Source organism: Centruroides vittatus, unplaced genomic scaffold, assembly GCF_030686945.1.
Source record: "Centruroides vittatus isolate TY-2023 unplaced genomic scaffold, ASM3068694v2 contig_351, whole genome shotgun sequence".
NCBI lineage: Eukaryota > Metazoa > Arthropoda > Arachnida > Scorpiones > Buthidae > Centruroides > Centruroides vittatus.
The window spans coordinates 203,282-229,503 of NW_027122174.1; the positions used below are offsets into that span (position 1 = coordinate 203,282).

The 26,222-nt window shown below is 32.1% G+C and overlaps 1 protein-coding gene across 1 annotated transcript in view; it reads right to left on the reverse strand.

Moving 5' to 3' along the window:
- The window catches only part of Nop17l (Nop17 like), an 83,680-nt gene that overhangs the window by 16,533 nt on the left and 40,925 nt on the right, over nt 1–26,222 (reverse strand). Inside the window, exons 4-6 of the mRNA XM_067269535.1 lie at nt 20,023–20,089; nt 4,257–4,333; nt 3,979–4,178 (exon numbers count right to left, since the gene is read on the reverse strand). Coding sequence (XP_067125636.1) covers nt 3,979–4,178; nt 4,257–4,333; nt 20,023–20,089 — 344 coding nt within the window. The remainder of the gene's footprint in view (nt 1–3,978; nt 4,179–4,256; nt 4,334–20,022; nt 20,090–26,222) is intronic.

Below are 26,222 nucleotides of genomic sequence, written 5' to 3' on the forward strand. Positions count from 1 at the left end.
GGAGACACAAGCTATAAAAAAAGGGCATTATACATTACACAAGGAGCTTCAAATTCTATAATTCAACGTTGGATCAGCACTCCCACAAGGTGGCACCGGTTGCACTCTGCCTCAAAAATGAGGAATGGGGTTTTGGTTGACACATGACGAAGTTGCATGGGTCAATGGACAAATATTGTTCATTAGTTTCTTTTATATTTGAAGAACTGGCTAGAAGTCACAAATTTTCTGTTGTTTGAGACCTCCTTGAGATTAGGAAGAGGCAAAAAGACAAAAAGGCATAGGTACTTGCCCGAATGTATGGGCACCCTTGTTTAACAGACTGCTGTTTGTGTACAAGATCTGTTCAAAAAATAACTGAACTTTTTAAATTGGGCAAAAACGGAGAGTTCTAGTGCCATGAAGTTGAGAACACAATGTTTGTGATAACTTACCAAGTAAGCTGCTGTTTTCAGATTATTGATATCTTGTTTCATTTATTGCTTTTTGAGTGAAAGGTGTTTTAGTGTTCATGGCAATTTTTGCAATGTGCGATTTACAGGATCAATGATGCAATGTAAAGTTTTGTGTGAAACTGGAGAAAACTTTTATAAAAACATTTCAACTTTTGAATCAAGCTTATGGAGATGATGGTCTAGATCAGGCGTGGCCAACCCGCGGCCCGACATGAAAAATTGAGTGGCCCGTTAAGCAATATTATATATCTATTTCAACTTTTGTTTCCCATTATAGGTATACCAAAGCAATTAAATAAATGAAAATTTGCATGTGCCATTGTTATAATGCGCAAGTGCGAGTACGAACTCTTGATATAGAGAGGTTTCAAGATCGCATGTCACGTGATAAAACACACGTTTGCTCCGCCCATTCGCCATTTTTGTGGTAGTTTTCGCTCGCTTAGCTTGCACGTGGTCTGTTATTCGACGTCGTTTTTTAGTTTAAACGTACAAAAATACTGCAGTTCTATTATCATAGATTAAGTTAAAAAAGATTCTTTTCTTGCAAGCTATTCTAGCAGTCTAACAGGACGAGATGCAGCTCTGTACGAAGAGAAAATTTCGTTATGTCAAGGCGATCCATACGAAGCCAGTTTATCAGACTTCGTCGTATATCAAGAGTTGTGGCCGAAAGTAGAATTTGGTGACATTATAAACTATTTGGTTTTTACAACAAATTTCTATACCCTGTCACAAATGAAAGCTTATAAATCTTTAGAGGCCCATAACTATTTAACAAGTGGCTGGGTTTCTCCTGATATAAAAGTAATGAATAACAGCAAAGTAATATTGCTTGGAAAGATATGTTTTCTTTTGTTTGTTTAAACTCCTGTTTTTACGTATTTCTTAAGTAAAAATTTTTGTCTGAAAGTAAAAGTCTAATTAAAAACAGCCGTGGAAATTTTTTAATTCAAATTGTTCAGTACCTTTATTTTCTAGTTGAAACTAGCATATAATAAGTCTACTTGCTTTTCGTTTTAACGTGTAATGTTTATAAGTTTGCACTAGCTAAAGCCTGAAATTACATTAGTTATTCGTTTATAAATGCACTATACCTAACTAAATTAATATAAGCAAATCAGTAAACTCTTTTAGGTTTTAAAATATAACTTAGTGTTTATTAACGTAAATATTGAAATGAAATGTTTCTGACAAACTCTTGTATCGATATTCACTTTATTCGTAACGAAATTTTTCCGGTTAATTCTCGACAGCCATGCAGTTTGCCTTCGTCGTGAAAGCTCCTCAGTTTGAGATCCTCGATAACAAATAATGCCGGGAATTTTAAAAAATGATGTTCCTTTGTTCTCGAGTGAACTAGCATTACACCCAATTACGCAACAAATCACCATAATGATATTCGCGACGAAAAAAAACAACACAAGAACTCCAGTTAAAATGCACGTGAACACACACAAAATGTAAACAAGTCACAAACAGTCACAAAGATGGCGCTGGACAATTGCGCATGTTCATGACGTCACTCGTGATGTCGACATGAAACCTCTCTATAACAATAAAATCTTATTCATTTTGTATTTGTTTTACTTTTTTAAAAGCATGTTTGCCTAAATTGTGGCCCATCATAATGTTACGTGCGATCAAAGTAGCCCGCGAAACAATTTGGGTTGGCCAGGCCCGGTCTAGATTGTACACAGTGTTACAAATAGTTCACCCGATTCAAAAGTGGTCATCAATTAATTGAAGATGACCCTCGACCAGGAAAGCCTTCGATCTCAACCGACGACACTCGTATTCAGAGAATCAATTGTGCATTTTGAAATCTGTCTCAAAGTCAACCGTCAGTACTACCCAGTTGAAACAATTGTGTAAAGAAAATTCGCAAGAGACCAGAGTTGTGGCTAGACAACTCATGGTTCCTCCACCATGACAATGCACATACTCAGCCATGTCCACTTGCCAGTTTTTTGCCAAAAATTAAATGACTGTCCTCCTTGTGATTTTCTTCTTTTTTCCAAAATTAAAATCAGTGCTGAAAGGATGCCGTTTTTACACAATTGATGACATTAAAACAAATTTGTCACAAGCATTGAAGGACAGTCTGAAGAAAGCTTAGCAGGACTGCTTTGTTAAGTGGAAAACTGCTGGGATAAGTGTGTGAATAGGGGAGGGGAGTAGGAGTACTTTGAAGGAAACAAGGACCAATAATCTGTAACTTGAAAAATAAAAATTAAAAAAATAAAGTTAGGTTATTTTTGAACAGACCTTGTATAGTTCTTGGTAATCACACAAACTTGTTCTCAGTGATAAGCAAAAGCAGTGTCAGATTAATGATTATTAAGAAATACAAGAGATCATAATACAAGTTGTATATCAAAGTAGCAGCATTTATTTCTGAATGTTCAGTTTGAAAAAAGAAAATGTTCATTTATATCTTTCTCGATTCTCATAGTTTAACTGGTTTACGCTTTGCATAAGTAACAGAAAATGGCATTTATCCATGTGTTTTACTTTACTGAATGCTGATGATGTGATATCTAATTTCTTATAATTGATTCTAAATGACTTTGTCTAAGTATGTTTCTGTTATTATATATAAAAATATTATCAATTGATGCTTTTGATTTTCTGTATTGTTTTGCCACAAAGAGTTTAAAGAAAGATAAATTAAACATTTACAAGTTATATGTTGTGATTCAATTACTTCCAACCACTTAATTAAAAATAATTGGATCAAAACATAACATAATGCTGTTCCAAACCAATTTAAATCATTCTTAATCTTATGTCACCTGTACTTGATTTGACAATGTTCAGAAATAAACTAGTTATTAATGAACAACATTGGACTTGGAGTAAGTTTGTTTGGCTTTTAACAAGAATTTTTTTAAAATTAGGAGATTTATAAATCTGGAGATAAAAGCTTCATCATAAACTATTATTTAAAACTCTTTCTGAACTTACTACATAATCCAATACAAATTAAATAGCTAAGATAATTTCAAGTTAAATACAAATGAAAATACAGGTAGATGTTGGAATATTAAAAAATTTTACCTATACAGTAGAGAACCGAAAATCGGAATCAATTGGGGACTGGGGTTGTTCAGATTAGTGATTTGTTCCGATTACCGATTATGTACGAATAAATATATTAACCTGTCCGATGTTCAAATTTTTCTCCGTTGCGTGTCGCTTCGTGTTGAATTTTCGTCGATTTTAAGCCTAACGAAAATTTTTATAATAATAATCGAGGCTATCGTATCGTTAAAAATTATTTCTGCATTTTGTACAAACAAAATAAACATATTGAAGAATATAAAAAAACATGAAAATTATACTTTAGAAGTAAATTTAGTATCAAAAACGTTAGATTCGGCACGACACAGTCCGACTGAAAATCGTTCCGATTACCGGCGATTCCGATTACCGAGGTTCCGATTAACGAGTCTCTACTGTACTTTGTACTAAAATAAATGGGTTTTATAAGCTGAAACTAAAAGTTATCACAAACACTTACCTGAAAACAGTTTTTGCAATCTGATCACTGAAACGAACACATTTTTTGGGCTTTTCACCCGAACTGTCAAACGATCCCACGGGAGTGCAGTCGTTATCTAGCGACGACCAAAATGTATCGTCACTAGATTCCGATACGGTTCTCCAGTAACAACGAGGATATTTCAGAATTCCTCTCTTCTTCTGTAATGGACTCTGATTCTGAGAAAAGAAAACATATAGAAAATATAAGAAAACAACAAATTTTTTTGCATCACTGTTGTTATTAAATATCTCTACCTGATCCTCACTGGATCCAGAGGATGTTCTTAGTTTAGTGGAAGAGTTCATTATTGTTAGCATATCTCGTTTGGATTCTAAAATGCATTTAAAAAATTAAAATATATTTAGTTTCTTTAAATTTGTATGAAATGTTTAAAGGTTACAATAATGCATTTTCCACGATTATCAATTTATAAAATATAATTTTAAATTGGAGACAGAACTTATTTTACAAGTCTTTCAAATTCATCAAAATGTTACCAGCTTTACATAATTTTCACATAATTTTTTGAAAATATAATGAGAAATATTGATATGAAATTAAATCAAACAACTTGTTTCTTGAACTCAAAGCATAAATGTAGTTATGACTTCAATGATGTTCAATTCTTTGTGATTGACTTTTATAGTAAATACATTAATCAGAAATTTTGCAATGTATCAGTTCATAATATTGAAATTAGAGAAAGAAATCAGACAAGTTTTTCTTGGTGTAACTTTGAATTTAATGATTAATATATTATTATTATTATTATTAACATGAATTAATGACCAGGCTGTATTTTAGAAAGTCTGTTCAGTGAACTGAACTATCTGCTTAACATTTGGTAGCTAATCAAACTTGTCTATCAATACTTGTAAAAGTGTTTGTCCAATAGGAGGCAGTTTTTCTCATCTGTTTACTAGTTCTGGGGCATATTTTGTTTTCCACCTGAACTTATAAAATTTTCATTCAGAGAAGCCAAGAAATTCTTAATAGAGTTTGCTACATTATTTTTGCATGTTAGAGTTTCTATATTCACTATTAATCTAAGCCTTTAACAACGTAACTTTATTCTTAATTACAAAGGTCTCATGACCCCTACACGGATGGCAAGCACACCTCGTGCTCCAATGCTATAAAGACACCCTCTCGCCAGAGATGTATCTGCCACCCCCATAGCCAAATTATAGCCGTGATAGAGTTCGGTTGGGAACATTTCTTCTTGAACATAGCCAATTTTCAACTCATCTTGTGAAAATGGTTCTCATATAGTGTGCTGAGGCTAAATTGAGTAAAAATACGTAACTGTCATTGTTTGGTTAATTTTGCTTTACGTACAAAAGAGAAGAGCTTCAATATACTTGCAACGTTAATATACATTTTGGAATTAACTGCACCCTGAGGTCACATTGTAAAGTACTATTTTTTTGGTATCTTAGGAAACCGACACTAATTGCGGTCGGTAAAACTTCCGTTAACCTAACGGGTACTTTACGCGGATTCGAGATTAGTTTGCCAGGCCTGAGCTTTTAAGCGTGCACCGAAAAATTTAGTAATAATAACGATAAATATCAAGTCAAAGCAAAAAGTTCAAATATATTTAATTAGTAACTAGAATTTACTACGTACAAATGTCTATAATCCAAACAAAATTTATTAACGAAATTCAACAAGTCAACCCGACAATAAACTCAGCTACTTAGCTTAACTTAATATTAATTCCCCTTTGAAAATTCGACAAATCAAATACTTAGAAACTATGAACAAAATCTCTTACGAATTACACGTCTATCCATCACCTCACTATACGAAGAATCTATTTCCTCAATCCTTTCGATATCGTCAAATCGAACTCCTCTTTAACACCTTGGATTGTCCAATTATCAATCTGGACTTCTATCAGAAAACACTTCGCTTTCGAATTCACCTCGCTCTGGAAATCACCTCGATTTGGAATTCACCTCCTCCTTCTTCGGTTAACGTACGGGTTTTATGCTGTGAGGTGACGTCACACTTCAGCTGGGTTACTCCCCTTATTTACATACTTAGTTTGCTAACATTAATTTTCTTTCTGGCAGCTTTAATTTTCCGACAAAAGCTTATAAACCATTTACAAAGTATTTATCATAATTTTCTGGGATGTTAAGACGGTTTAGTAAGTATTTCCTTACTAGTGAGTGTGGGGACTCCCCTCCATTTTTTTTCTGCGGACCGTTTACTTCTGCTGGGCAGCGCAAATGCGCGAGATTTTTCCTACAACGCTTATTTTTTTTTCGTGAGTTGTTTTATCTTCTTTTTTCGTTACTAACAAGAGAGTGGTGGGGAACCTTCGTCCTAAATAAACATAAGCCCCAAACAAAATATAATAAAACAAAAAATAATAATAAAATAAAAATAACGCTCGGACTCGGTTCCTTACAACATAAAAAGGTGTAAAGAGTCTCTTTGGTCATCACTATCTATACCAGGATCTTTGGTACAAATTTCCTTTCCTTTTGAATTCTAGATCCAGTTGTTTCTTTTCCCCTTTTCTGAAAGTACTTGAACTTCTTATTACAGATAAAAGGGCAATAAGTTTCATCATCTATGATATCCATTTTAAATGAGTTTTCTTGTCTCTTTGAATGCCAACATTGCCTTTTGCTCTGATCTGGAATGACTTTGGGTGCTAATTTCTGGGATTTTTCTTCATACTCAAGGCCCTCCACAATCCATTTCATCATTTTGTCCACACATCCAAACTTTTTCTTCCCATCCATCAGTAACTTGCACCTATTGTTGTCAAGATGTGCTCTAGAGATCTTTGTTTATTTTGGTTCAATGTGGAAACTAGACAACCTGACCCTTTCTTCAATTTGGCCCCATTATCTTCCTTGAGCTTCTTTTTACTTATGACCCATGAACAAGGCTAACCACTCTCAACAAACTTTACCACCTCTGAAACAAGTAAGCTATGATGCAACTCAAAAAAAAACAATCCCTTTTTGCCTTTTTAACTTCTAGTTCACTGCCAGTCATTTCTCACCTGTAATTATGTGATAGTTTATCATTGAATAAATATTACCACCAAGAACAGAAATCAGTCTCAAATCTCTGGTGATATTTTTTAATTCTAACGATGATGTTTCACAGGCTGCCAAACCTTCTTAATTTTCTCTTAGCACACTAGATTAGTAAAGGATAACATACACACAGGTATCCACAGAGGAAAAAGGAAAACAAATTTTGGAAGTCTGTAACCAGGGAGCCAATGATGGCATTCAAATTTTGATCCCATAGTGGAGCTATCATTAAGAGATCAAATTCATCAGAAAGCTCTTAATTCTTAAAAGTCCTCTGAGAATATGTCTACTTTGAGAGAATGATAATAGATAAGATGTGATCAAATGCAAATCTTATATTAAATCAAGAGATATAATGACATTTTTGAGAGAAATCTTTCTCATTGTTATCTAGTAAAACTGATTGTCTTGTGAAATAAACAAAAAGTCTACTTTTAATCTATAAAAGAAAGTTTGAGGATTTTCCTGAAACCCGAAAAAGTACAGCAGAATCCTGATTATCTGAGCCCCAATTAATGAAGGTTCTGTACTATCTGAGGCACTCTTGTGTAAATACATTACATTTAAACTTTCTTGTATGAGTTACAGTATAAGAAAATGATAACACATATTACAAAATGATCTGTTTCTGTTATCTTTAATCATTTAACTTCAAATGCAAGATAAACCACTCACATTGAAATGTAACTAATAAAATACACATTTTTTTCCATTAAAACTGTTGTACATATTAGCTGTATATATAAATGATGAAATGATTGTTATTCTTATATGTGATGAAATTCACTGATATAAAAAAAGTTAAAAGTGATATACAGTATATACTTTAATATTTGTAATTTTTAATCCAAAATGGCTGTGGTCGTTTCTTTTATCCAAGATAGCAGGAGTCCACATTAACTCAGATAATCAGGATTCAACTGTAATTATAATTACACATTACATAAAAGCCATATATCACTCTAAAACAGTAATTTATCAGTTAATTACATCTTTTTGTCTAGTCAAGTTAAAGGCTGATGAGGAAAGTTATGACAACATCATTTTTATGGAATTTGGGGGAGATTTTCCACATTACTGACTACCAATAGTCTCAGGCATTATTTCTTTCTAAAGTCTAAGGCTACTATATTTGGCTACTTTGTACAAATTAGTTACTTCAGTGTCCATTTGGTGCCAAAAGGATTATGCTGGAAGTTAGCTATAAATTTGGCTAAGTTTTTCACTGGAGAAAAAATTGGTGGCCTTTGTTGTAAATCTGATCCATGTTTTAATGTATTTTCAAACATACATCAGCCAGTGAGTGTAAGTTGTACAGAAAAAAATTTTTTTGTCTGTTCTATAGACACTAACAGGGTCTTTTTTCAAGCATATAATGGGTTCAGCTAGGTCTACAATGGAGCAGCTGGGTGTAAGGGCCAGAGTTGAACATATCCAGAATGGACCACTTTCCAAAAAAATTCCTTGGGTTTGTTGACCTGTCTGCATTTGATTTTGGATACTTGGACAAGTATGGTGATGGCTTATCTGTCTTAGTCATCTAACCTTCATGTGATCGTTCCCCACCAGTAGCAATGTAGATAAAATCACTGAACACCAGACCAACTGGTTATAGATTTCCTCCTCACCAAGGCACTAGTGGGTGAGTTTCCTGGGTTTTCTTTGCATGTCTAATATCTAAATAGAGGGTAGTTTCCCATAGAAGGTCTCCTGGAAAGCATTCCCCTTAGCTAATTGCTCGTGTGTTGCATAAATCAATCATGTGACTATTAGTCCTTCTCAAAAATACAATATAATGATTTACAGGAGCATTAAAACTGAAGCAGCTTATTCCAAGTTGATGTTAAACTAAAACTTTTCAAAGGATAAAACCGTTTTTTCTGGTTTTTTTTCTGTTTTGTGCATTCTTTCCTGACGAGGGACTCTGAAAGATGGCTGAAAACATTTGAACATTAAAGTTTTTTTCGTTCATTATATGCTGGAATTTGCATTTAGGTGTTAAGTTGTTAGTTTAGTATACAGTTCCAGTTTGTGTGTCAGTTTTTTATTTACCAATTTAATCCTTTATCTTCCCATCATTAGACACTTTTTGCTCCATAAGAACAGTCATCTCTAACTGAGAGCACTGATAGTTATATGAGTCAGATTTGAACTGTTAAAACAGCTGTCTGAGAGGAAGATTCAGATGTATTCACTTGAAAGTCAGCTACTCACTGAGAATGCTTTTAGAACTTTGTCTATAGCTCAATTTACTCTCAAGTGTCTTTCTCTCAAGATTTTTTTCTCACATTGATACTATGCTAAACTTCAATATAACATTCTCCTATTAGTATTAGAAAACAAATCTAATTCAATCTAGTTTTCTTGTAGATAAAACTTGTTATAAAACCAGGGCTGTGGAGTTGGAAGATTTTTACACGACTCCGGCTCCGACTTTTTCTTACATTTCGACTCCGACTCCAACCAGGGGTGGACTTGTTAACAAAGTAGGCCCAAAAATTCTGACGTCATCACGTGACCTCAGAATATTAGCATCAATAAGTATAGTTCTAATAAAAATAGAACGTACAAACTTTTTTTATTCCAAAGCTAAAAAATATTCCTCTAAGTAATGAGCCAATACGATAATTTGTACTTTTCTGTTGTTATATATAACAGAGGAAAAGTGTAGCGATCGGTCAAAAAATTATCCCACCCCAAATTTTTGCATTTTTGATCTCGGGGCACCTCGAAATGTCGAGATATGCAAAAGTTTGGGTTTTTTTTCTGTATGTACGAATGTTAAACTGTATGGGAGGCACGATTTTGAATCGGAGTCGGATGGTTTAACACAGGAGTTATTAAGCTTGAAAATGGTTGAACTAAATCGGTTAGTACACATTCTAACATCCGTTTGCACTTCTCTACGTTTCGAAGCTTCCCGAGTCCAAAAGAGTAAAAATCCGAGAAAGACATTTTTTGACCGATCGTCATTCTTTTCCTTTGTTACAGATCTACACTGTACAACAGCCGAGAAAGTAATAATGATGACAATTCTGATTATTTTTTTAAAAAATACAAAATAAAACAATTTTAAAAAATTAATTAAACATTAAAATTTGACACATCTACCGAATATATAAGTTCACATTTATTGACTCGTTTGATGATGGCATTAGTATTTGGTAAGCATGTATGAATAAAAATAGTAAATACATTCTTATACAAACAAATTAGTTTAATAAAAATGTTGTATAGTACATAATATACGAGTATATTGGGTAATATATAAGTATACAGATACATTAAACTAAGTCTAAGTCAAGAATGAGAAATATAACCTTTAGACTAGTAAAAAAGAGGTTGCTTATTTTGCCACGTTGATTAATTTATTATTTTTCATCTCTGTTATAAACTGAATTACTCCTTACACAAAAAATCACTTCTATTAAGTCAGCATTCAATGAAGCTCTTAAATCATATTTAATAATTTTAAGAGCGGAAAATAAACGCTCTACCGAAACTCAGTTGGCGACAATACCGTGACAATCAATGTTGTATTTTGGATAATGTCTGGATAGTGCAGTATTGCCGTTTTAACATCTAAACTTGAAAAGTGGTCAATGTGATTTATTTTTTCCAGTGCATAATAAATATCATCATCAAATTTTGTAAGATTTCCTTTTCTGTCTGTATTCATATTAGAACTCAAGTGTAATTTTGAGGGTAGAGATGAGTTTTATAAAAAAATAAAAACTAGCAGATGAGCCAGCTGTTGCTCACGCAAAAAGTTATGATAATTAAGACTAAGATATTTAGATTATAGCCGATTTTAACTGTTTTCACCGAGTGCAAGAATTACATCCTCTCTCTTCCAAGACTAATTAGAGAATTTTTAGATGGGTCTAAAAGTATGTTCGATTTTTCATAAAAATGCAAAATACCGCATCTAAAATAGTACGGTAGAAATGGAGTTCTTCGGGGTAATTCTTAACCCTCTCCCTCTTCCCTGCGCAAGAGGAATTTTGAAAAATCCCTTCTTAGTGTACATTCTTATGATGTATTCTAACTGTGTACCAAATTTCAACTCTTAACCATTTGAACTCTGAGCTTATAATTATTATTATTATTACAGTATTATTATTATTAACCCATCTCGATTATATTATAAGATTGCGAATGCTAATAATGAGTAAAATATGCATTAAGTCCGACCACACTGGATATGAGACACGTGACCCATTCTATGTCTCTACCCTGTCGACCTTTAATAAAGAACCAAAATTTAATAGCATTAATGCCCTTTATACACACGCTACTGTGCCAAATTTTGTTTCTTAAACTTTACTCATTCTGAGATATTGTTTAATAGTTCAGAACAGAATAAAGAAATTAAACAAATTAGACGCCAACATACATGCGTGGACATGCAAATTTTTCCTTTTATTTGACATTTTTTGGGTTTATAGGATCTCCAAACGTATAGATTTACAAAAAACTTGGAGAGTCAAATGTGACACGATCCATATACTTTTTAGTTTTTTATATACATAACAAGTTGAGAAAGTAAAAAGGAGTCGGAGTTGGGGAGATTTTTGATGACTCCGACTCCACAGCCCTGTATAAAACTAATACTTTTGGATTCAACAAGTATATCCAGAAATACCAGAAAAGTTTACACTCTCAAGCAAAACAGTTTGAATCACTTTATATTTGAGGCATATAAGAAATAAACATGTATTTTTAATAAAACATTACCAAAAGATTAACATAAAGTAGATCTGTTCAATTAAAACAAATTATGACATGACATCTGTCGTAAGTTTCCAATGATCCCTTTATTAATTGCTTAATTATTTACATTACGTAACATACTGTACAGTTTAACACACACTATTATTATTATGAACTTTTAGTAAACTGTAAGCAAATATACAAAAACAAAGATATCAGCATGTCACAACATGAAACTAAGAACTACACAAGCCAATTGCAGATTGGTCTATCATACAACCATCAAAAAACATTCTGCTACAATAAAATTTGTAACAAAAAGATAGTATATTATCCTTTTTATATCTTTTAACCCCATTAAACTAAGCTATTTTCAAAAACAATTACAAGAGCTGTTACTTTATACTTCATTTATAACTTTTCATTCAAGTTAAACACTTTGTTATAGTATAAAATTAGAAACAAAATTTAACTTTTATGTAAAAATTTTCAATATGACATGGTCCAAAGATTTATTATTTCTCTGTAAAAATATTAAAGGATCCTCTAAGACAGGCATGTCAAACACGTGGCCCGCCAATACATAGGTTGCAGCCCGCCAAGACTTTTAAAAAATTTTTAAATATCGAGCTTTGACGCTCGAAGTTGGAAAGTTTAAACTTTTTGGTCAACGTAGGTGTCGCGTGTGGTTGCGCAATCGCTCGGGATGCTGCGCACCGGCGCGAGGCGTCAAACGAAAAGCGGCGGCCGAAGCCGAACGGAGATAAAAACACAAGACGATTAGAAACACGATAGAATGCGGAGCGATCTAATCCGACACACAACACGTTTGTGTGGCCGTCAGCCATACTGATATTTGTATATTTGTACATATTTTATTATATTATGTTAGGCTTAGGAATCTTTCTTTGTTCTAACTGTTCTAGAAATTGTTGATGAAAACTTACAAATGGAATTAATTGAAATCCAATGTGATAATTTGCTAAAGTAAAAATGTACGGAAGTTGGAATTCCAGATTTTAATACATATTTATCTGTAGATTGGTTTCCTAAAATGTTATTGTTTGTTACGTGTATACTGGCTATGTATGTTCGGAAGCACCTATTTATGCAAGCAACTATTTCCTTTAATGAAAAATAACAAAAATTCAGAAAGGTCAAGATTAACCGATCAATATTTATCATCAATTTTAAAAATTGCATCAGCTCAATATATTCAATCAAATTTTGATGACTTGCTTTATGAAAAACGTTGTCAAATATCTTCTAAGAAATAATATTAAACTGTGATTTTGTTTATTTCTTATTATAAATTTTATTTTTGTTTTTTATAAAAAATATAAAATATTTATAGTTTAAGATTATTAAATAACATGAAATGTAAAATGTCTATGTATGTATAATATACAATACATTGAGTCTAATAAATACATGATACATAATATAATCATTCTAAAAATCATATTTTATTAATATTTTGAACATCGAAAACATGCAGCCCCCGACTAAATACAAAATAGATCACGTGGCCCGTAATATCATATGAGTTTGACATGCCTGCTCTAAGAGAATCAACATCTTTTTTTTACTTAGAGGAGACATTACTATTATTTTATTTAAAAAAAATAGAAACAATTCTTTGAGAAAACGCATGTTAATTTTAGAGGATTTTTTATTATTTAACTAAAAGATTTACATATTTGTAAAATTGAGTCAATTAATTTATTAAATGACAAGACAGTTTACATTTATGTTAACTTTTCCATGAAAATATAAAAAAACAAGATTTTCATCTAAATTATAAGATCATAAACAAAGATGTTGCAAAATTATTTGTTTGAACATTAATTTAAAAAATTAAATATCAATTTTAATGACTTAAATCAAACTTTATCAATTTAGAAATATACAATTTAAATTTTATATATACAGAGAAAAATATAAAACATTTGTAAATTCAGTCCCAACAATATGACAATGCTCAGGTCTACTGATTAAAATTCTTTCTGCTCCCTCACAGGTAAATTTATATTGAGATATGAACCTACATATCTCTGTACATAGATACAAATATTATTTTATGCAGATTGATTTATGTAAATTTGTGTTTTCACAAATTATAAACAGTTAAGTTAACTCACTTCTGATTCAATTAAATCTGACTCCTAAGTCAGTAAGGTTCTGGTTTGCATGTTTTTTTGAAAATAGCATCATCGATATACTATAATAAAAATTTAGCACTGTTATTGGACTAAAATATTATTCATTATAACAAAAATGCAAGTAAAACAGTTTAACTATATTTTGATGTTTTTCTGTTAATTGTAAATGGTTGCATAATTATCTGAAACTCCTTTACTTGTTACATAAATTTATGCAGAATTTTGTTTCATGCAGTACCTAAAGACATACAAATTATGCCATACTACATAAAACAAGACATTGCCAAATAAAATATAATTATTTGGATGTTATGTTATACACAAAAAAATATATATTTTTTAAACTTAATTTCTTTTGATTTTTTAAAAGACTAATTATAAATCAGAATAATTTAGACAACTGCCTAAAAAAACTGTCAAGTGATATGTGCTGTTAAAATGTAATAACCGATTTAACTTCAAAATGTAAGCAATTAATATTTAAAATTATTAACATATAATTTCATCAAAATTATGGGTTAATGTTACCTATGGTTCCAAAATGGCGGCTCGTCTCCGATTCCAGCAAACAGAAGAAAGGAAACAGTGGGGACGCACGTTCTAACCTAACCTAACCTATTCTAATAAATTACCATAATTATTACCAACCAAATTTTTAGAATAGGTTAGGTTAGGTTAGAACGTGCGAACCCACTGTTTCCTTTCTTCTGTTTGCTGGAATCGAAGACGAGCTGCCATTTTGGAACCGTAAGTAACATTAACCAAATTATGTTTTTGAAAGTTTTGTATAAAAAGTATTAAAAGAAATTCTTTATAAATCATAACTGCATTTCTTGAATATGTATATAAATACAGATTGACACAAGCTAAGATAGATCATCCCACAGAATGTTAAAATTGAACAAATGTCTCCTGTAAAATATAAATAGTCATTGATGTGTTGCTTAATTAATTTCTCCTAATTTTAATTAAGATAAAATTTATATTTACTGTATCAGAAAATAAATTAAAAATAACTACAATAATGTAGAAAGAGCAAAACACACAAGTAGCTGTTTCGCAGTGTGTTTCTTTTAATTTTCTTAAGTTAATGGTTAAAACAGGATTGCGTAAGTGACAACTGCAGTATACTTTACATATAAAGAAATCAACACAAATACAGAATTTTAAATAACATTGCTATAAATGGTTAGTTATAAAAATGGATTTGTGATCTGAATTACTGTTAATAGCTAGTGCAAGTCATGAAAAATCTTATTAAAAGAAAACAATAGTAAGAAAAAACACAAATTTATGAATGCATTATATATAGATTATGAGATAATATATGAATTTCTAATATTAAAATCAAAACAATATGCAGCATAACTATTAACACATTTACTAAATATTGTGTAATATCAATATTTTTAAAATAATTTAAATGAAAACAGACTGTAAAGTATTATATTTTCTTGATTCTCAAATGCTTCTTCTTTCGACAAGGAAAATAAGTAAAAAAATATATATATATATTTTACTTATATATATAAGTAAAATATATATATATATTTTTTTACTTATTTTCCTTGTCGAAAGAAGAAGCATTTGAGAATCAAGAAAATATAATACTTTACAGTCTGTTTTCATTTAAATTATTTTAAAAATATTGATATTACACAATATTTAGTAAATGTGTTAATAGTTATGCTGCATATTGTTTTGATTTTAATATGATATATATATATAATGGAATCAAGTACAGTACATATATATATAATGGTATAATATAATGGAATCAAGAAAATACAGTATTATGGTTTCTGTCATAATCTTTCTATTATAAAAAAATTATTTGATAAATAGATTTAACAATGGACAGCAAAGGGCTGATAAAGAATTAAAATGTTAATTAGTGTGTTCAAATTTTGCTCTTTTTTAGATTACAAGAAACTGGAAGTTTTTTTGTTAAGATAACTTCTGAAGTAAGAGTCCAAGAGTATTATTTAATGCATCTTTTCCAACTGTGTATAGTATATACAAGAATCACAGTACAGTCCTTATACATCTAAGTCTGATAAACACAGATGGCTACAGTTACAAATGTGATGTACAGTTATAGTAAAGTGGCTATGGGTAAAATTCAGAAGTTAACACTCCTATCTCAAACAGCATGCAATACAGAAAAAAGTCAATTACAAAGTTGTAGAGCATGTTTGATTTACCATGAAAGGCCATCCTGTATACATGAATAGCCTGAATAGAAAGTATGAAATGCTAACATGAACATCAAGCAAAGACAGTAAAATATGTATTTATCATGTGTTCATTTGTGTGTTTATTTATAGCATGTGTATTTCACATTTTTCTATCACATTTTTCTAACAACTAAAACCTGATAGTTATATATTATTAAAGACAAATAAATGCCAAATTATATAGCCTGATATAATCCAGCAATTGTTTGGCTCTCATTTTCCTTCATGATACATTCATTACTGTGTGCCATATGTTATGTCTGCTCACACATCAATATACAAGGACTTCACTATGTACCCAACAACAGTGTTCAATTTTTTCAACAAAATTATGAAAACTTTTTGAGACTGAAATTCATTAAAGATAATTTTGAATTTTTGTCATCATTTTGAAAATGGGTACATGGGTGGACACTGGTCAGCATGCATTTTTGTCACAACATGCTTGTCTAACAATATATGTCAACTATCAAACTGAAAACTAATGGAATCACTGCTGATACTAATTGTTCTGTTAATTTTGTCTCTGTATGCATCAGTCTGAAGTTTAACAAATATAATAATAAATTAATAAAATATTATTTGAAAGTTTTTTAAAATTAAATAAAAACTAGAATAAGTCCACTTGTTACTTTCCTAGCTGTTATGTACACACAACAAGAAAAAGTATGGAAATCGTGTCAAATTTGACCCTCAGGGTTTTTTGCAATTCTCCACAATTTGAGACCTCCTGAATCCAAAAGAGTAAAAAAAAAAAGTTCCGTGGATCCATATGTATATGTGCATGTGCATGCATTAGCATCTATTTTGCTTAATATCTCAGGATAGGGTAAATATTAAGTATCAAAATTCAGCACGGTGGCTTGTATATGAGGGACACCGATGCTATTAAATTTTGGTGGTTAAAGGTCGAGAGGGAAGGGAGATAAAGGGTGTGTATCTCCAATAGGGTCAGACTTGATGATTACACTCATTATTAACATTTATACTTTTTTATAAAACTTATTACTACCCTCAAAATTAAGCTTTTTGAGATTTCATAATAATTAAAAGTATAAAAAGTTTTTATAAGAAAATCTCATAACAGGTGGCACCACACACAATTTTATTAAGTTATATTTTAATTTAAATTATAAAAGATATTTTTTAAATGAGATGATCTCATAATAGCTAGGAAAGTTATGCAACTTTTTGCTGAAATTCATTCACAAATGTCTGCAAAATGTATTTTAAAAAATGGATTAAACTGTTTATAAAATAATTATAGTTTTTACACATCAATAAATTTTGGAATGAAACCAATATTAAAACAAAAAGTTTCCAAAATATTTATCATTAGAAACTAAGAGGCAAGCTATTTTGTCAACATATTTATTCAAAAACTAAGAATAGAACAATTACACTGTTGTAAAATTGATATGCATTTATCAAATTATAGTGATATTTATGTAATCATCATGATATTACTGGTATAGAATTCAATAAATAAATAAGCAATTACCTATAACCGGCATTAATTCTCTTTTAAACAAACGTTTCCTTCCGTCTTTAACGGTCGTCATCAGGTTTCTATGCTTTGAAATGTTTGTAAAAGAATGCATCTTCCAAAAATTTTAAAAATCGCACGTCTTGAAGATACGTAGTCTTGCCTTAGCTTATAGTTACATGTTTCATCAATTATTCTTTAATAATTTACTACTATGTTTATATAAATTATTACTAGTAGATTTATTTTTACTTTTATTTCTATTACTATGTCTGACTTTATTATATACTTATATTTGTATATATTATTTTTAGTTATTTTCTTACTTTTTCCGTTGTCGATGTTTTGAATTTTTGAACCTATGTATTCTATTTAATGGAAAGCCAATGTTTTGCTTATCTCGTTAAGCCTGAGGATGGCCTATAGAATAGGCCGAAAACATTAGTTTTTCAATAAAACTATCTCGGCAACACAAAAGGTGTAGTGTGATGAATTAATTATTTGCTGAGCATGTTTTTGTTTGACTCTAAAATTTTATAACATTGAAGACAAAGTCTGCCCAAAAGAGACCACCATTTATTTTTTCTGTTATAAAATAATAATCTCCATTGGACAAACATTCACAGATGATAACTCTAAAATGTTGGAAATATGTCTGGAATAGTCGTTGATGTTATGAATAAGGAAGGCCTGTAATTCACAAAAACATAGTTCAATACAAATGGAAGGGAACATGGACTCAAAATCACATACTGTAAAGTAGATGCCCTCCAAGTTGCCAAGGACATTTAATCTGTGAATCAACTCCACCGGATTGGACACAGTATACTGATATTCTTCCATGTTGCTGCTTATAAAAGAATTGAGCATGTACTCCATAAGAATAGATGGAGATCTCGATTCGTCGACGACTAGGCATAATTGTTTACAAGTTTTATGGAGTTTGGCGAAAGTGAATAAGCGTGGGGAAATTGGCACCGAGACTGTTGCCTTAGTTACTTTGAGTAAGATGCACTCCACTTTCATCCATGCAAAATCTCATAATCCTTTTGGTTAGAAGATCTCCGCTTTTAAGACTCTGGTAAGAAGGGCTTACACCCATTGTTTGATGGCAGAAGATAGTAGAATGAAACTGGAGTATATTTCAAGTGTAGCTAGGCAGCATGGTTACCCTGCACACCTAATTAATGATCTGGTTGCACATCAGGAACAACCAGTGGAAACAGCGCTTCCGGGAGACGAGTCCTTTTTACCTATTACTTACAACATCCTTACCAACACCTACAAACAAATAGCCCACTTTACGAGTAATAAGATCGCTTACAGGAGATCTCCAGCGGTTTACTCTTGCTTAAGAAACAATAAGGACCGATTGTATCAAAATAATATTCTAGGTGTATATTCTATCCCTATTTACAATCATAGGGTGAACCATCCCGGCGAATATATTGGTGCTACTGCACGTTGTCTTAAAACAAGGATCAAGGAACATAAATACTCCATTCAAAAAGGTCTTTCCACTACAGCATTGGCTTCTTACACCATTGATAACGACGTCGGGGTAAACTTTGATAATGCACGATCACTATAAAGGTGCGAGGACCAGGCCAGCCTAAAATATCTCGAACAGCTGGAGATATTTAAAGCATTCAAGAGGGGAACAGCCATCAATTTTAAAGAAATGGACTTGCTGGTGGCTGCTTGGAGGGTGTATTTTGACATAAAATAGATCGTCATCAAGTTTATCTTTAAAATTTATATAATCGTCAAATTTTTAAAATAGGAACCCAGTTTGAAGACTCATCTTTTAAAGAGCTACATTGAGCATGTGTGCATCTTCAAGACGTGCGATTTTTAAAATTTTTGGAAGATGCATTCTTTTACAAACATTTCAAAGCATAGAAACCTGATGATGACCGTTACAGACGGAAGAAAACGTTTGTTTAGAAGAGAATTAATGCTGGTTATAGGTAATTGCTTATTTATTTAGTAATATTTATGAATGTCTTCCTCTGTAATACTACAAAAACTATTTATACTTGTTTCTTATAAACAGTTTTTGACAAATCATTGCTGATTGCTATCATTGCTTATTCTAGTTGCTACATATTTTACAAATTACTCATTAAATTTGCACTTAGAGGAGTACCACATCATAAATTTCTTTATCAGATGAAGTTAATTTTTCAGATACTGTAATTTATACAGTTAGTATTTTTGATTTAATGTATAATGACAATTGATGATTTATACTAGCTCTAAAATATATATTTTTCTTCTAAGAAGTAAGGAAGCAATAGAAAAATATTATTTGGGTTAAATTTGATTGAAAGCAAGAGAAATACTGCTGCTGCACTTACGATCACTTGCAGCATCTTGCGGACTGTTGATTTCTTTCTCAATTTGATCTTGAACTGATTGTTTAAGCTGAAAAATAAAAATAAAATTAGCTAAGACACAAACAAGTTTAACAATAAAACTTAAATAGTATCAATAAAACCACTATTGGTTAAAATTTTAAAACTATAATAAAATGAAAGAATAAGAAATGAAAGTAGTATTTTCTAATAATTCTGTGAAATGTTTGAATTCTAGATTTTGAAAGAAAACTGTTTAGTTTTGTAGAATATGTGATTAACAATAGAATAAAAAATATTAATATTTTAACTCCTCAAAAAGTTAATAACTGTTTTGAATATAGCACACTTCAATCAATTGAGAACCTGTTCATAAATCTGAAATAAATAAGGGAAAAAAATCCTGGAAAAATCAATTTTATCCATTTAGTCAACATTATGAGCACATTGATTATTGACATTTAACCAAATGAAATATTCCCAGCTCAACTTCTATTTTGTTCTGAAGCGTGCTGTAGTCAAATGTAACTGTTTATCTATTAAAAAAACTGAAATAAAAATCTGACAAGCATCATTTAATTTATAATAAGAAATGCTTACTGGACCTGAGTAACAAAATTAAATACATTCACACCTTTGACGTGTCCAGCATAACATTTAATTCTATAAAAACGTTTTCGATCCCTTTAAGAGATCATCTTCAGTTAATGTTTACAAAGAAACGAACAAAAAATTTGAATTTAAAAGGAACGAATATTTCAAAAACTGGTCGTGCATCTAACGGTAAAAACGTAAATCCATTCTTAATAACGTAAAATTTAAACATCCAAAATAATCCCAGCACACGTATATAAATTACCCAAGGTAAAAAACAATATTAGACAGGAATAAAGTAAAGTGACTTCTGCGGAGTTGTAAAATTACGTCCTATCCGTTTTATAGAAAGGCCGTGGATAAACTGTCGCAGTCTCTATGATTAATGCACTGTTTGTTGAGATGCGCTTTGTGTATTTCCATTTTTTCTATGTATTTCACCTCTTGTGCCGACCTTGTACGTTTAATAATCTCCGCCTTGTCCCAATGAACTGTAACATCCTGCTTCTTGGTGAATGCAGCTAGTATCGTATTATCCATGTTCCTCGATCCTTTTTTTCAAATTCCTCATGGTAGTCCCTACGTAAACTAGGTCGGAGTTGAATCTATTATCTTTCAATGGTATCGAGTAAACTCCTGTGAGGGTATCGTATCTATATCTTTTCTTATCATTTCTCAAAAGCCTGTAAACCGTAGGATTACGTCTATAAACTATGCGGATATTCCTTTTTCTGGCCACTTTCTTAGTAACTTGGTTTAAAAACGGTATGTAACTAAGGACAATCCTTTCTTAAGAATGAACGAACAAACATAAAGAAAGGATTGTCCTTAGTTACATGCCGTTTTTAACCAAGTTACTAAGAAAGTGGCCAGAAAAAGGAATATCCGCATAGTTTATAGACGTAATCCTACGGTTTACAGGCTTTTGAGAAATGATAAGGAAAGATATAGATACGATACCCTCACAGGAGTTTACTCGATACCATTGAAAGATAATAGATTCAACTCCGACCAAGTTTACGTAGGGGCTACCATGAGGAATTTGAAAAAAAGGATCGAGGAACATGGATAATACGATACTAGCTGCATTTGCGAAGGAGCAGGATGTTACGGTTCATTGGGACAAGGCGGAGATTATTAAACGTACAAGGTCGGCACAAGAGGTGAAATACATAGAAAAAATGGAAATACACAAAGCGCATCTCAACAAACAGTGCATTAATCATAGAGACTGCGACAGTTTATCCACGGCCTTTCTATAAAACGGATAGGACGTAATTTTACAACTCCGCAGAAGTCACTTTACTTTATTCCTGTCTAATATTGTTTTTTACCTTGGGTAATTTATATACGTGTGCTGGGATTATTTTGGACGTTTAAATTTTACGTTATTAAGAACGAATTTACGTTTTTACCGTTAGATGCACGACCAGTTTTTGAAATATTCGTTCTTTTTAAATTCAAATTTTTTGTTCATTTCTTTGCAAACATTAACTGAAGAAGATCTCTTAAAGGAATCAAAAACATTTTTATAGAATTAAACATTATGCTGGACACGTCAAAGGTGTGAATATATTTAATCATCATTTAATTACTATATAGAATCTCAGGTATACTTTTCATCTAATAAATTAGTGTTTCCCAGCCTTTTTAGCTGATGCATCTCTTCAAATAACCAGAAAAAAAACATGTAGTCCAAAAAACACCTAGAAACTATTTAATTTTTTCAATACACTTTTACACATTAATCCAAATTCACAAGTATTTATAAAAATGATAAAAGTAAGTAGAAAAATGTTTAATTCAATGAAACTAAATTGAATTAAATGCTGTAATTTCCAACTGTCATACTCTATTTGTTGTATGTCTCTGTATTTTGAATATTCTACAGAGTGTAGCAGATTAACTCGATGGTTTTTAAATATGGCTATGACTGAAACTGTAAAGGTGAAGAGAGCAACCTTGCTGTTTAACTCAAAGCCATTAGTAACAATTAAAATTAGTGAAAAATAAAAATACATTTTGTTTTATGACAATCCTCATAAGCAGCCATCTATAACATGCAGAAGTATTCCTACAGTTTTAAAACTTTCTGCCCAGTAATAACTGTAGATTATATTATTACTGAAGAAAATATCTGATCATGAAAAGAGAAACTTACAAAAAGGCGATAGAAGATTACATCAAAAATAAAGAATGTGAAAAGGTAAATGTTAAAATTATTGAGACCATTGATAGAAGGGTCAAAAAGCTAAAAGGAACAAAGCTTCGTACTGTATTACCTTTTCGTAAAAAGTGCTGGAACCCAAGGCCAGCTATTCCAAGATTGTTTGCATTTGCTAAAACACATAAAGAAGGTAAACAAGTTAGACAAATAGTGGAAAAATGCAAGGGACCGACTTTCGTCTTATAAAAAAGATTACACAAGTTTATTTCATCCCAGCTTGATAGCAATGCACTAGTGGCACAAGATCCTGGGACTGTGGTTAAAGAAATACAGCGCATATCATTAATGGAAAAGGAAGTAGGAATGGTATTGGATTATGAGAGCTTGTATCCGTCCATAAAAATCCTATCATGCAAGGAAGCACTACTCGAATTCTTGTTCAACAAGATCCCAGAATTGATACGTTACAACAACGAAGTAGTGGAACTGGCTAACCTGATACACTACGAATCTATCTTCAGCTATGATGGTCAAACATATAGAAAAAAAAAGGGGATTCCAATGGGAAGTCCGATCTCAGGAGTACTTTGTGAGTTGGTTGTTAGAAAACTGGAGAAAAGAGTTTTATATGACTTCCATAATGATATAGTATATTTTAAAAGATATGTCGACGACATCTTTATATAATGGAATAATAACTGTAAGATAAATGAATTCATTGAAAGCATCAATCGTAACGACGATGGCCTAAAACTAAAATTAAAACAGAAAAGTTCCGTAATAATACACTTTTTAGACATCAACATCAAATTCAAAAAGGGCATTTATCTACCAGTGTTTACGTTAAACCAATGCACAGTCCACTTTATATCCCCTCGCAATCAAATGATCCACATCAATATAAGATGGCAGCATTCTGGGCTCTAATCCAAAGGGCCTTTCTGTATTGTGACAACGTTATGGACAGAGCAAAGGAAATTAACAGAATTCTACAGGTAGCCAAAACCTTAGGGTACAAGAAAAGTACAATAACAGGAATTGTTAGAAGATAGTAAGGGGCTCAATACAAGATCCCAGTAAAATCACAAAATTCACTTATAACAGATATGCCAAAGGCATTATGAAAGAAATTGCAAACTGCAAAGAGTCGACATTAATTATAAAAAGAGCCCCGAACCTATATAAAATTTTAAGAAATGACAAAGATAGCATTAGGAAGGAAGAAAAAGCAGGTGTGTACAGGATACCATACAAAAATGCACAGCTGGGAATTAGGAAAGATTATATCAGTGTTACAACAAGGAATCTGAGTGTAAGACCCAAGGAGCACAAGTATAACATCAAAAAAAGTTCCAATGCAATGGTACTATCCCAGATGGCTCAAACCTAAAGCTCGGTAGTTAAGTGGGATGAAGCGGACATTATCAAACCTGTGAGCTCTCCAACGTTAGCAAAGACCACTGAGAAAATAGAGATTTATAAAAGCAAACTAGAATGGGCGTGTATAAATGCGAGGGACGTGGAAGGCCTTCCATCAGCCTGGAAGTATATCGTTAAAAAGTCTGCCAGGAACTCATAATTTACACATTAATTTCATTGTTCTAAATTAGTATTAGTTGATACTTATATTTAGGAGTATTTCTGAGTTTATTTTTAATTTTTATTTTATTCTTTGTTTTTATTAGATGTAATTTTTTATACACTATTCATTTATTATTTTTTAATCCGTTGTCAATTTTTGAAATTTAAATATTTGTATTTGATCTTCTGGAACGAAATGTTCCAATTGTCAGTTTTAAACCCGATGATGGCCTATGGAATACATCAAAAACGTTTGTTTTAAATTAAACTTTCTTGGCAACGATAAAGGTGTTTGATTATTGTTTAATATTTTGCTGAGTACGTTTTATATAATGTTATCATAACTAACTTTTTGTCAAAAATGGACTTAAACCACTTTCAAAGAAAATGGCTCATATGTCATTCTTTTAGACTACAAATAAAAAATCTGAAGACTTTTCATTTTCTTTGCATAAAATTTGGCTACATAATTCTGTTAAATATAGAACAATTTCTACACTCAAAGAACACCGAGATGAAATTAATTACGTACCTGGAACCTGTTACTGGTCTGGATGATACGACATGAATATATCGCAAATGTTTTTGAACGATAATAGTTCTTCCTCAGGCGATACAAAAACAAGTGACAGAACATAGAACAAAATAAAACATGAATTTAAAATTAAAATCAAATCCACATCTTGCGTAAGACGTGCGCGTTCATGCAGGTACTTGGTGATCAGTGTCCATAAGGGCCTGCCAGGAGACCAGGGCCGGATCATCACATAGACAAATGAGACAAATGTCTAGGGCCCAGATTTTTAAAGGGCCCGGCCAAACTGTCTATTTTGAAAAGATTTGTAAAGAAGATAGTTTACTTTTTTGTTAGACAACTGTATATAATAAACAAATAAACAAAAATATATTGCTTTTTATATAGTTATTGAGAATTCTAAAATCTAAATGTGTTCTTATGTTTCTTCTTGTGGGAGAGGGAGGGGGCCTGGTAAAAAGAAAATGTCTAGGGCCCTAAAGTGGGTTAATCCGGCCCTGCAGGAAACGGACAAATTCAGCTCCTCTTTGTAATTTATGCAGGTGGTGGTGCAGCTAGCTTTATAAATGGAAATAGCCTCCAACCATCTCAGGTGCTTAAAAAGAGGCGAAGTGATGATGAAGGTGGCCTCGATGGCACATAAACTGCAAGAGCCGTATTGTTCCTCCCATGCCAAACGTCCACAGAGTGCTCATGTATTCAAACTCCCAAGGAGTGTTTGGTGAAACCGATGTAAATAAACTGCCTATCACACCTGTGGTTTTAAGAGGGATGGAGTAAACGCCCAGGAGTCTGTTCTGATTGGAAGCATCTTTCCCATTGTAGAGTGTAAAGGTCCACTTTTAGCGTAGCAGGTCGAAAGGTCACGCGACCAGGATAATTGGTCCAACCTGGCATTGGGGCTATAAACGATCGGGAAAAACAAAGGAGTAGCGTCTCCATTTATGGGTACATGTCAATGTGTTCGCCACGTGTTGCTCGGTTTGAGAAATGTAAACAAGGGATGGACGCGACTGTAAGCTACATTGTCGGGAGGAGGGCGGACGTCTTTGGAAGCTCCCAGGGGAAAGAAGAACCTGATTGGTCACAAGTTGTCGCCGTGGAACTCTTTAAATTGTAAGGGTGGCGAGAGGAACGGAGAGAAGGGCAAGAGACCGGACACGTGGTAGTCTCTGACACTTAGGAAGCCCGTGAGGTATAGAGAGAGTTTTCTCCTCTTAGGAATTCCTCTGAGAAGGGTTAGTGTAGAGACCAGACGGCCACACGGTTGAGCCAACTCCGCAAACTGACCGGAGTTTTCCCCAGAGTCTAATAGTCCCCAACAGA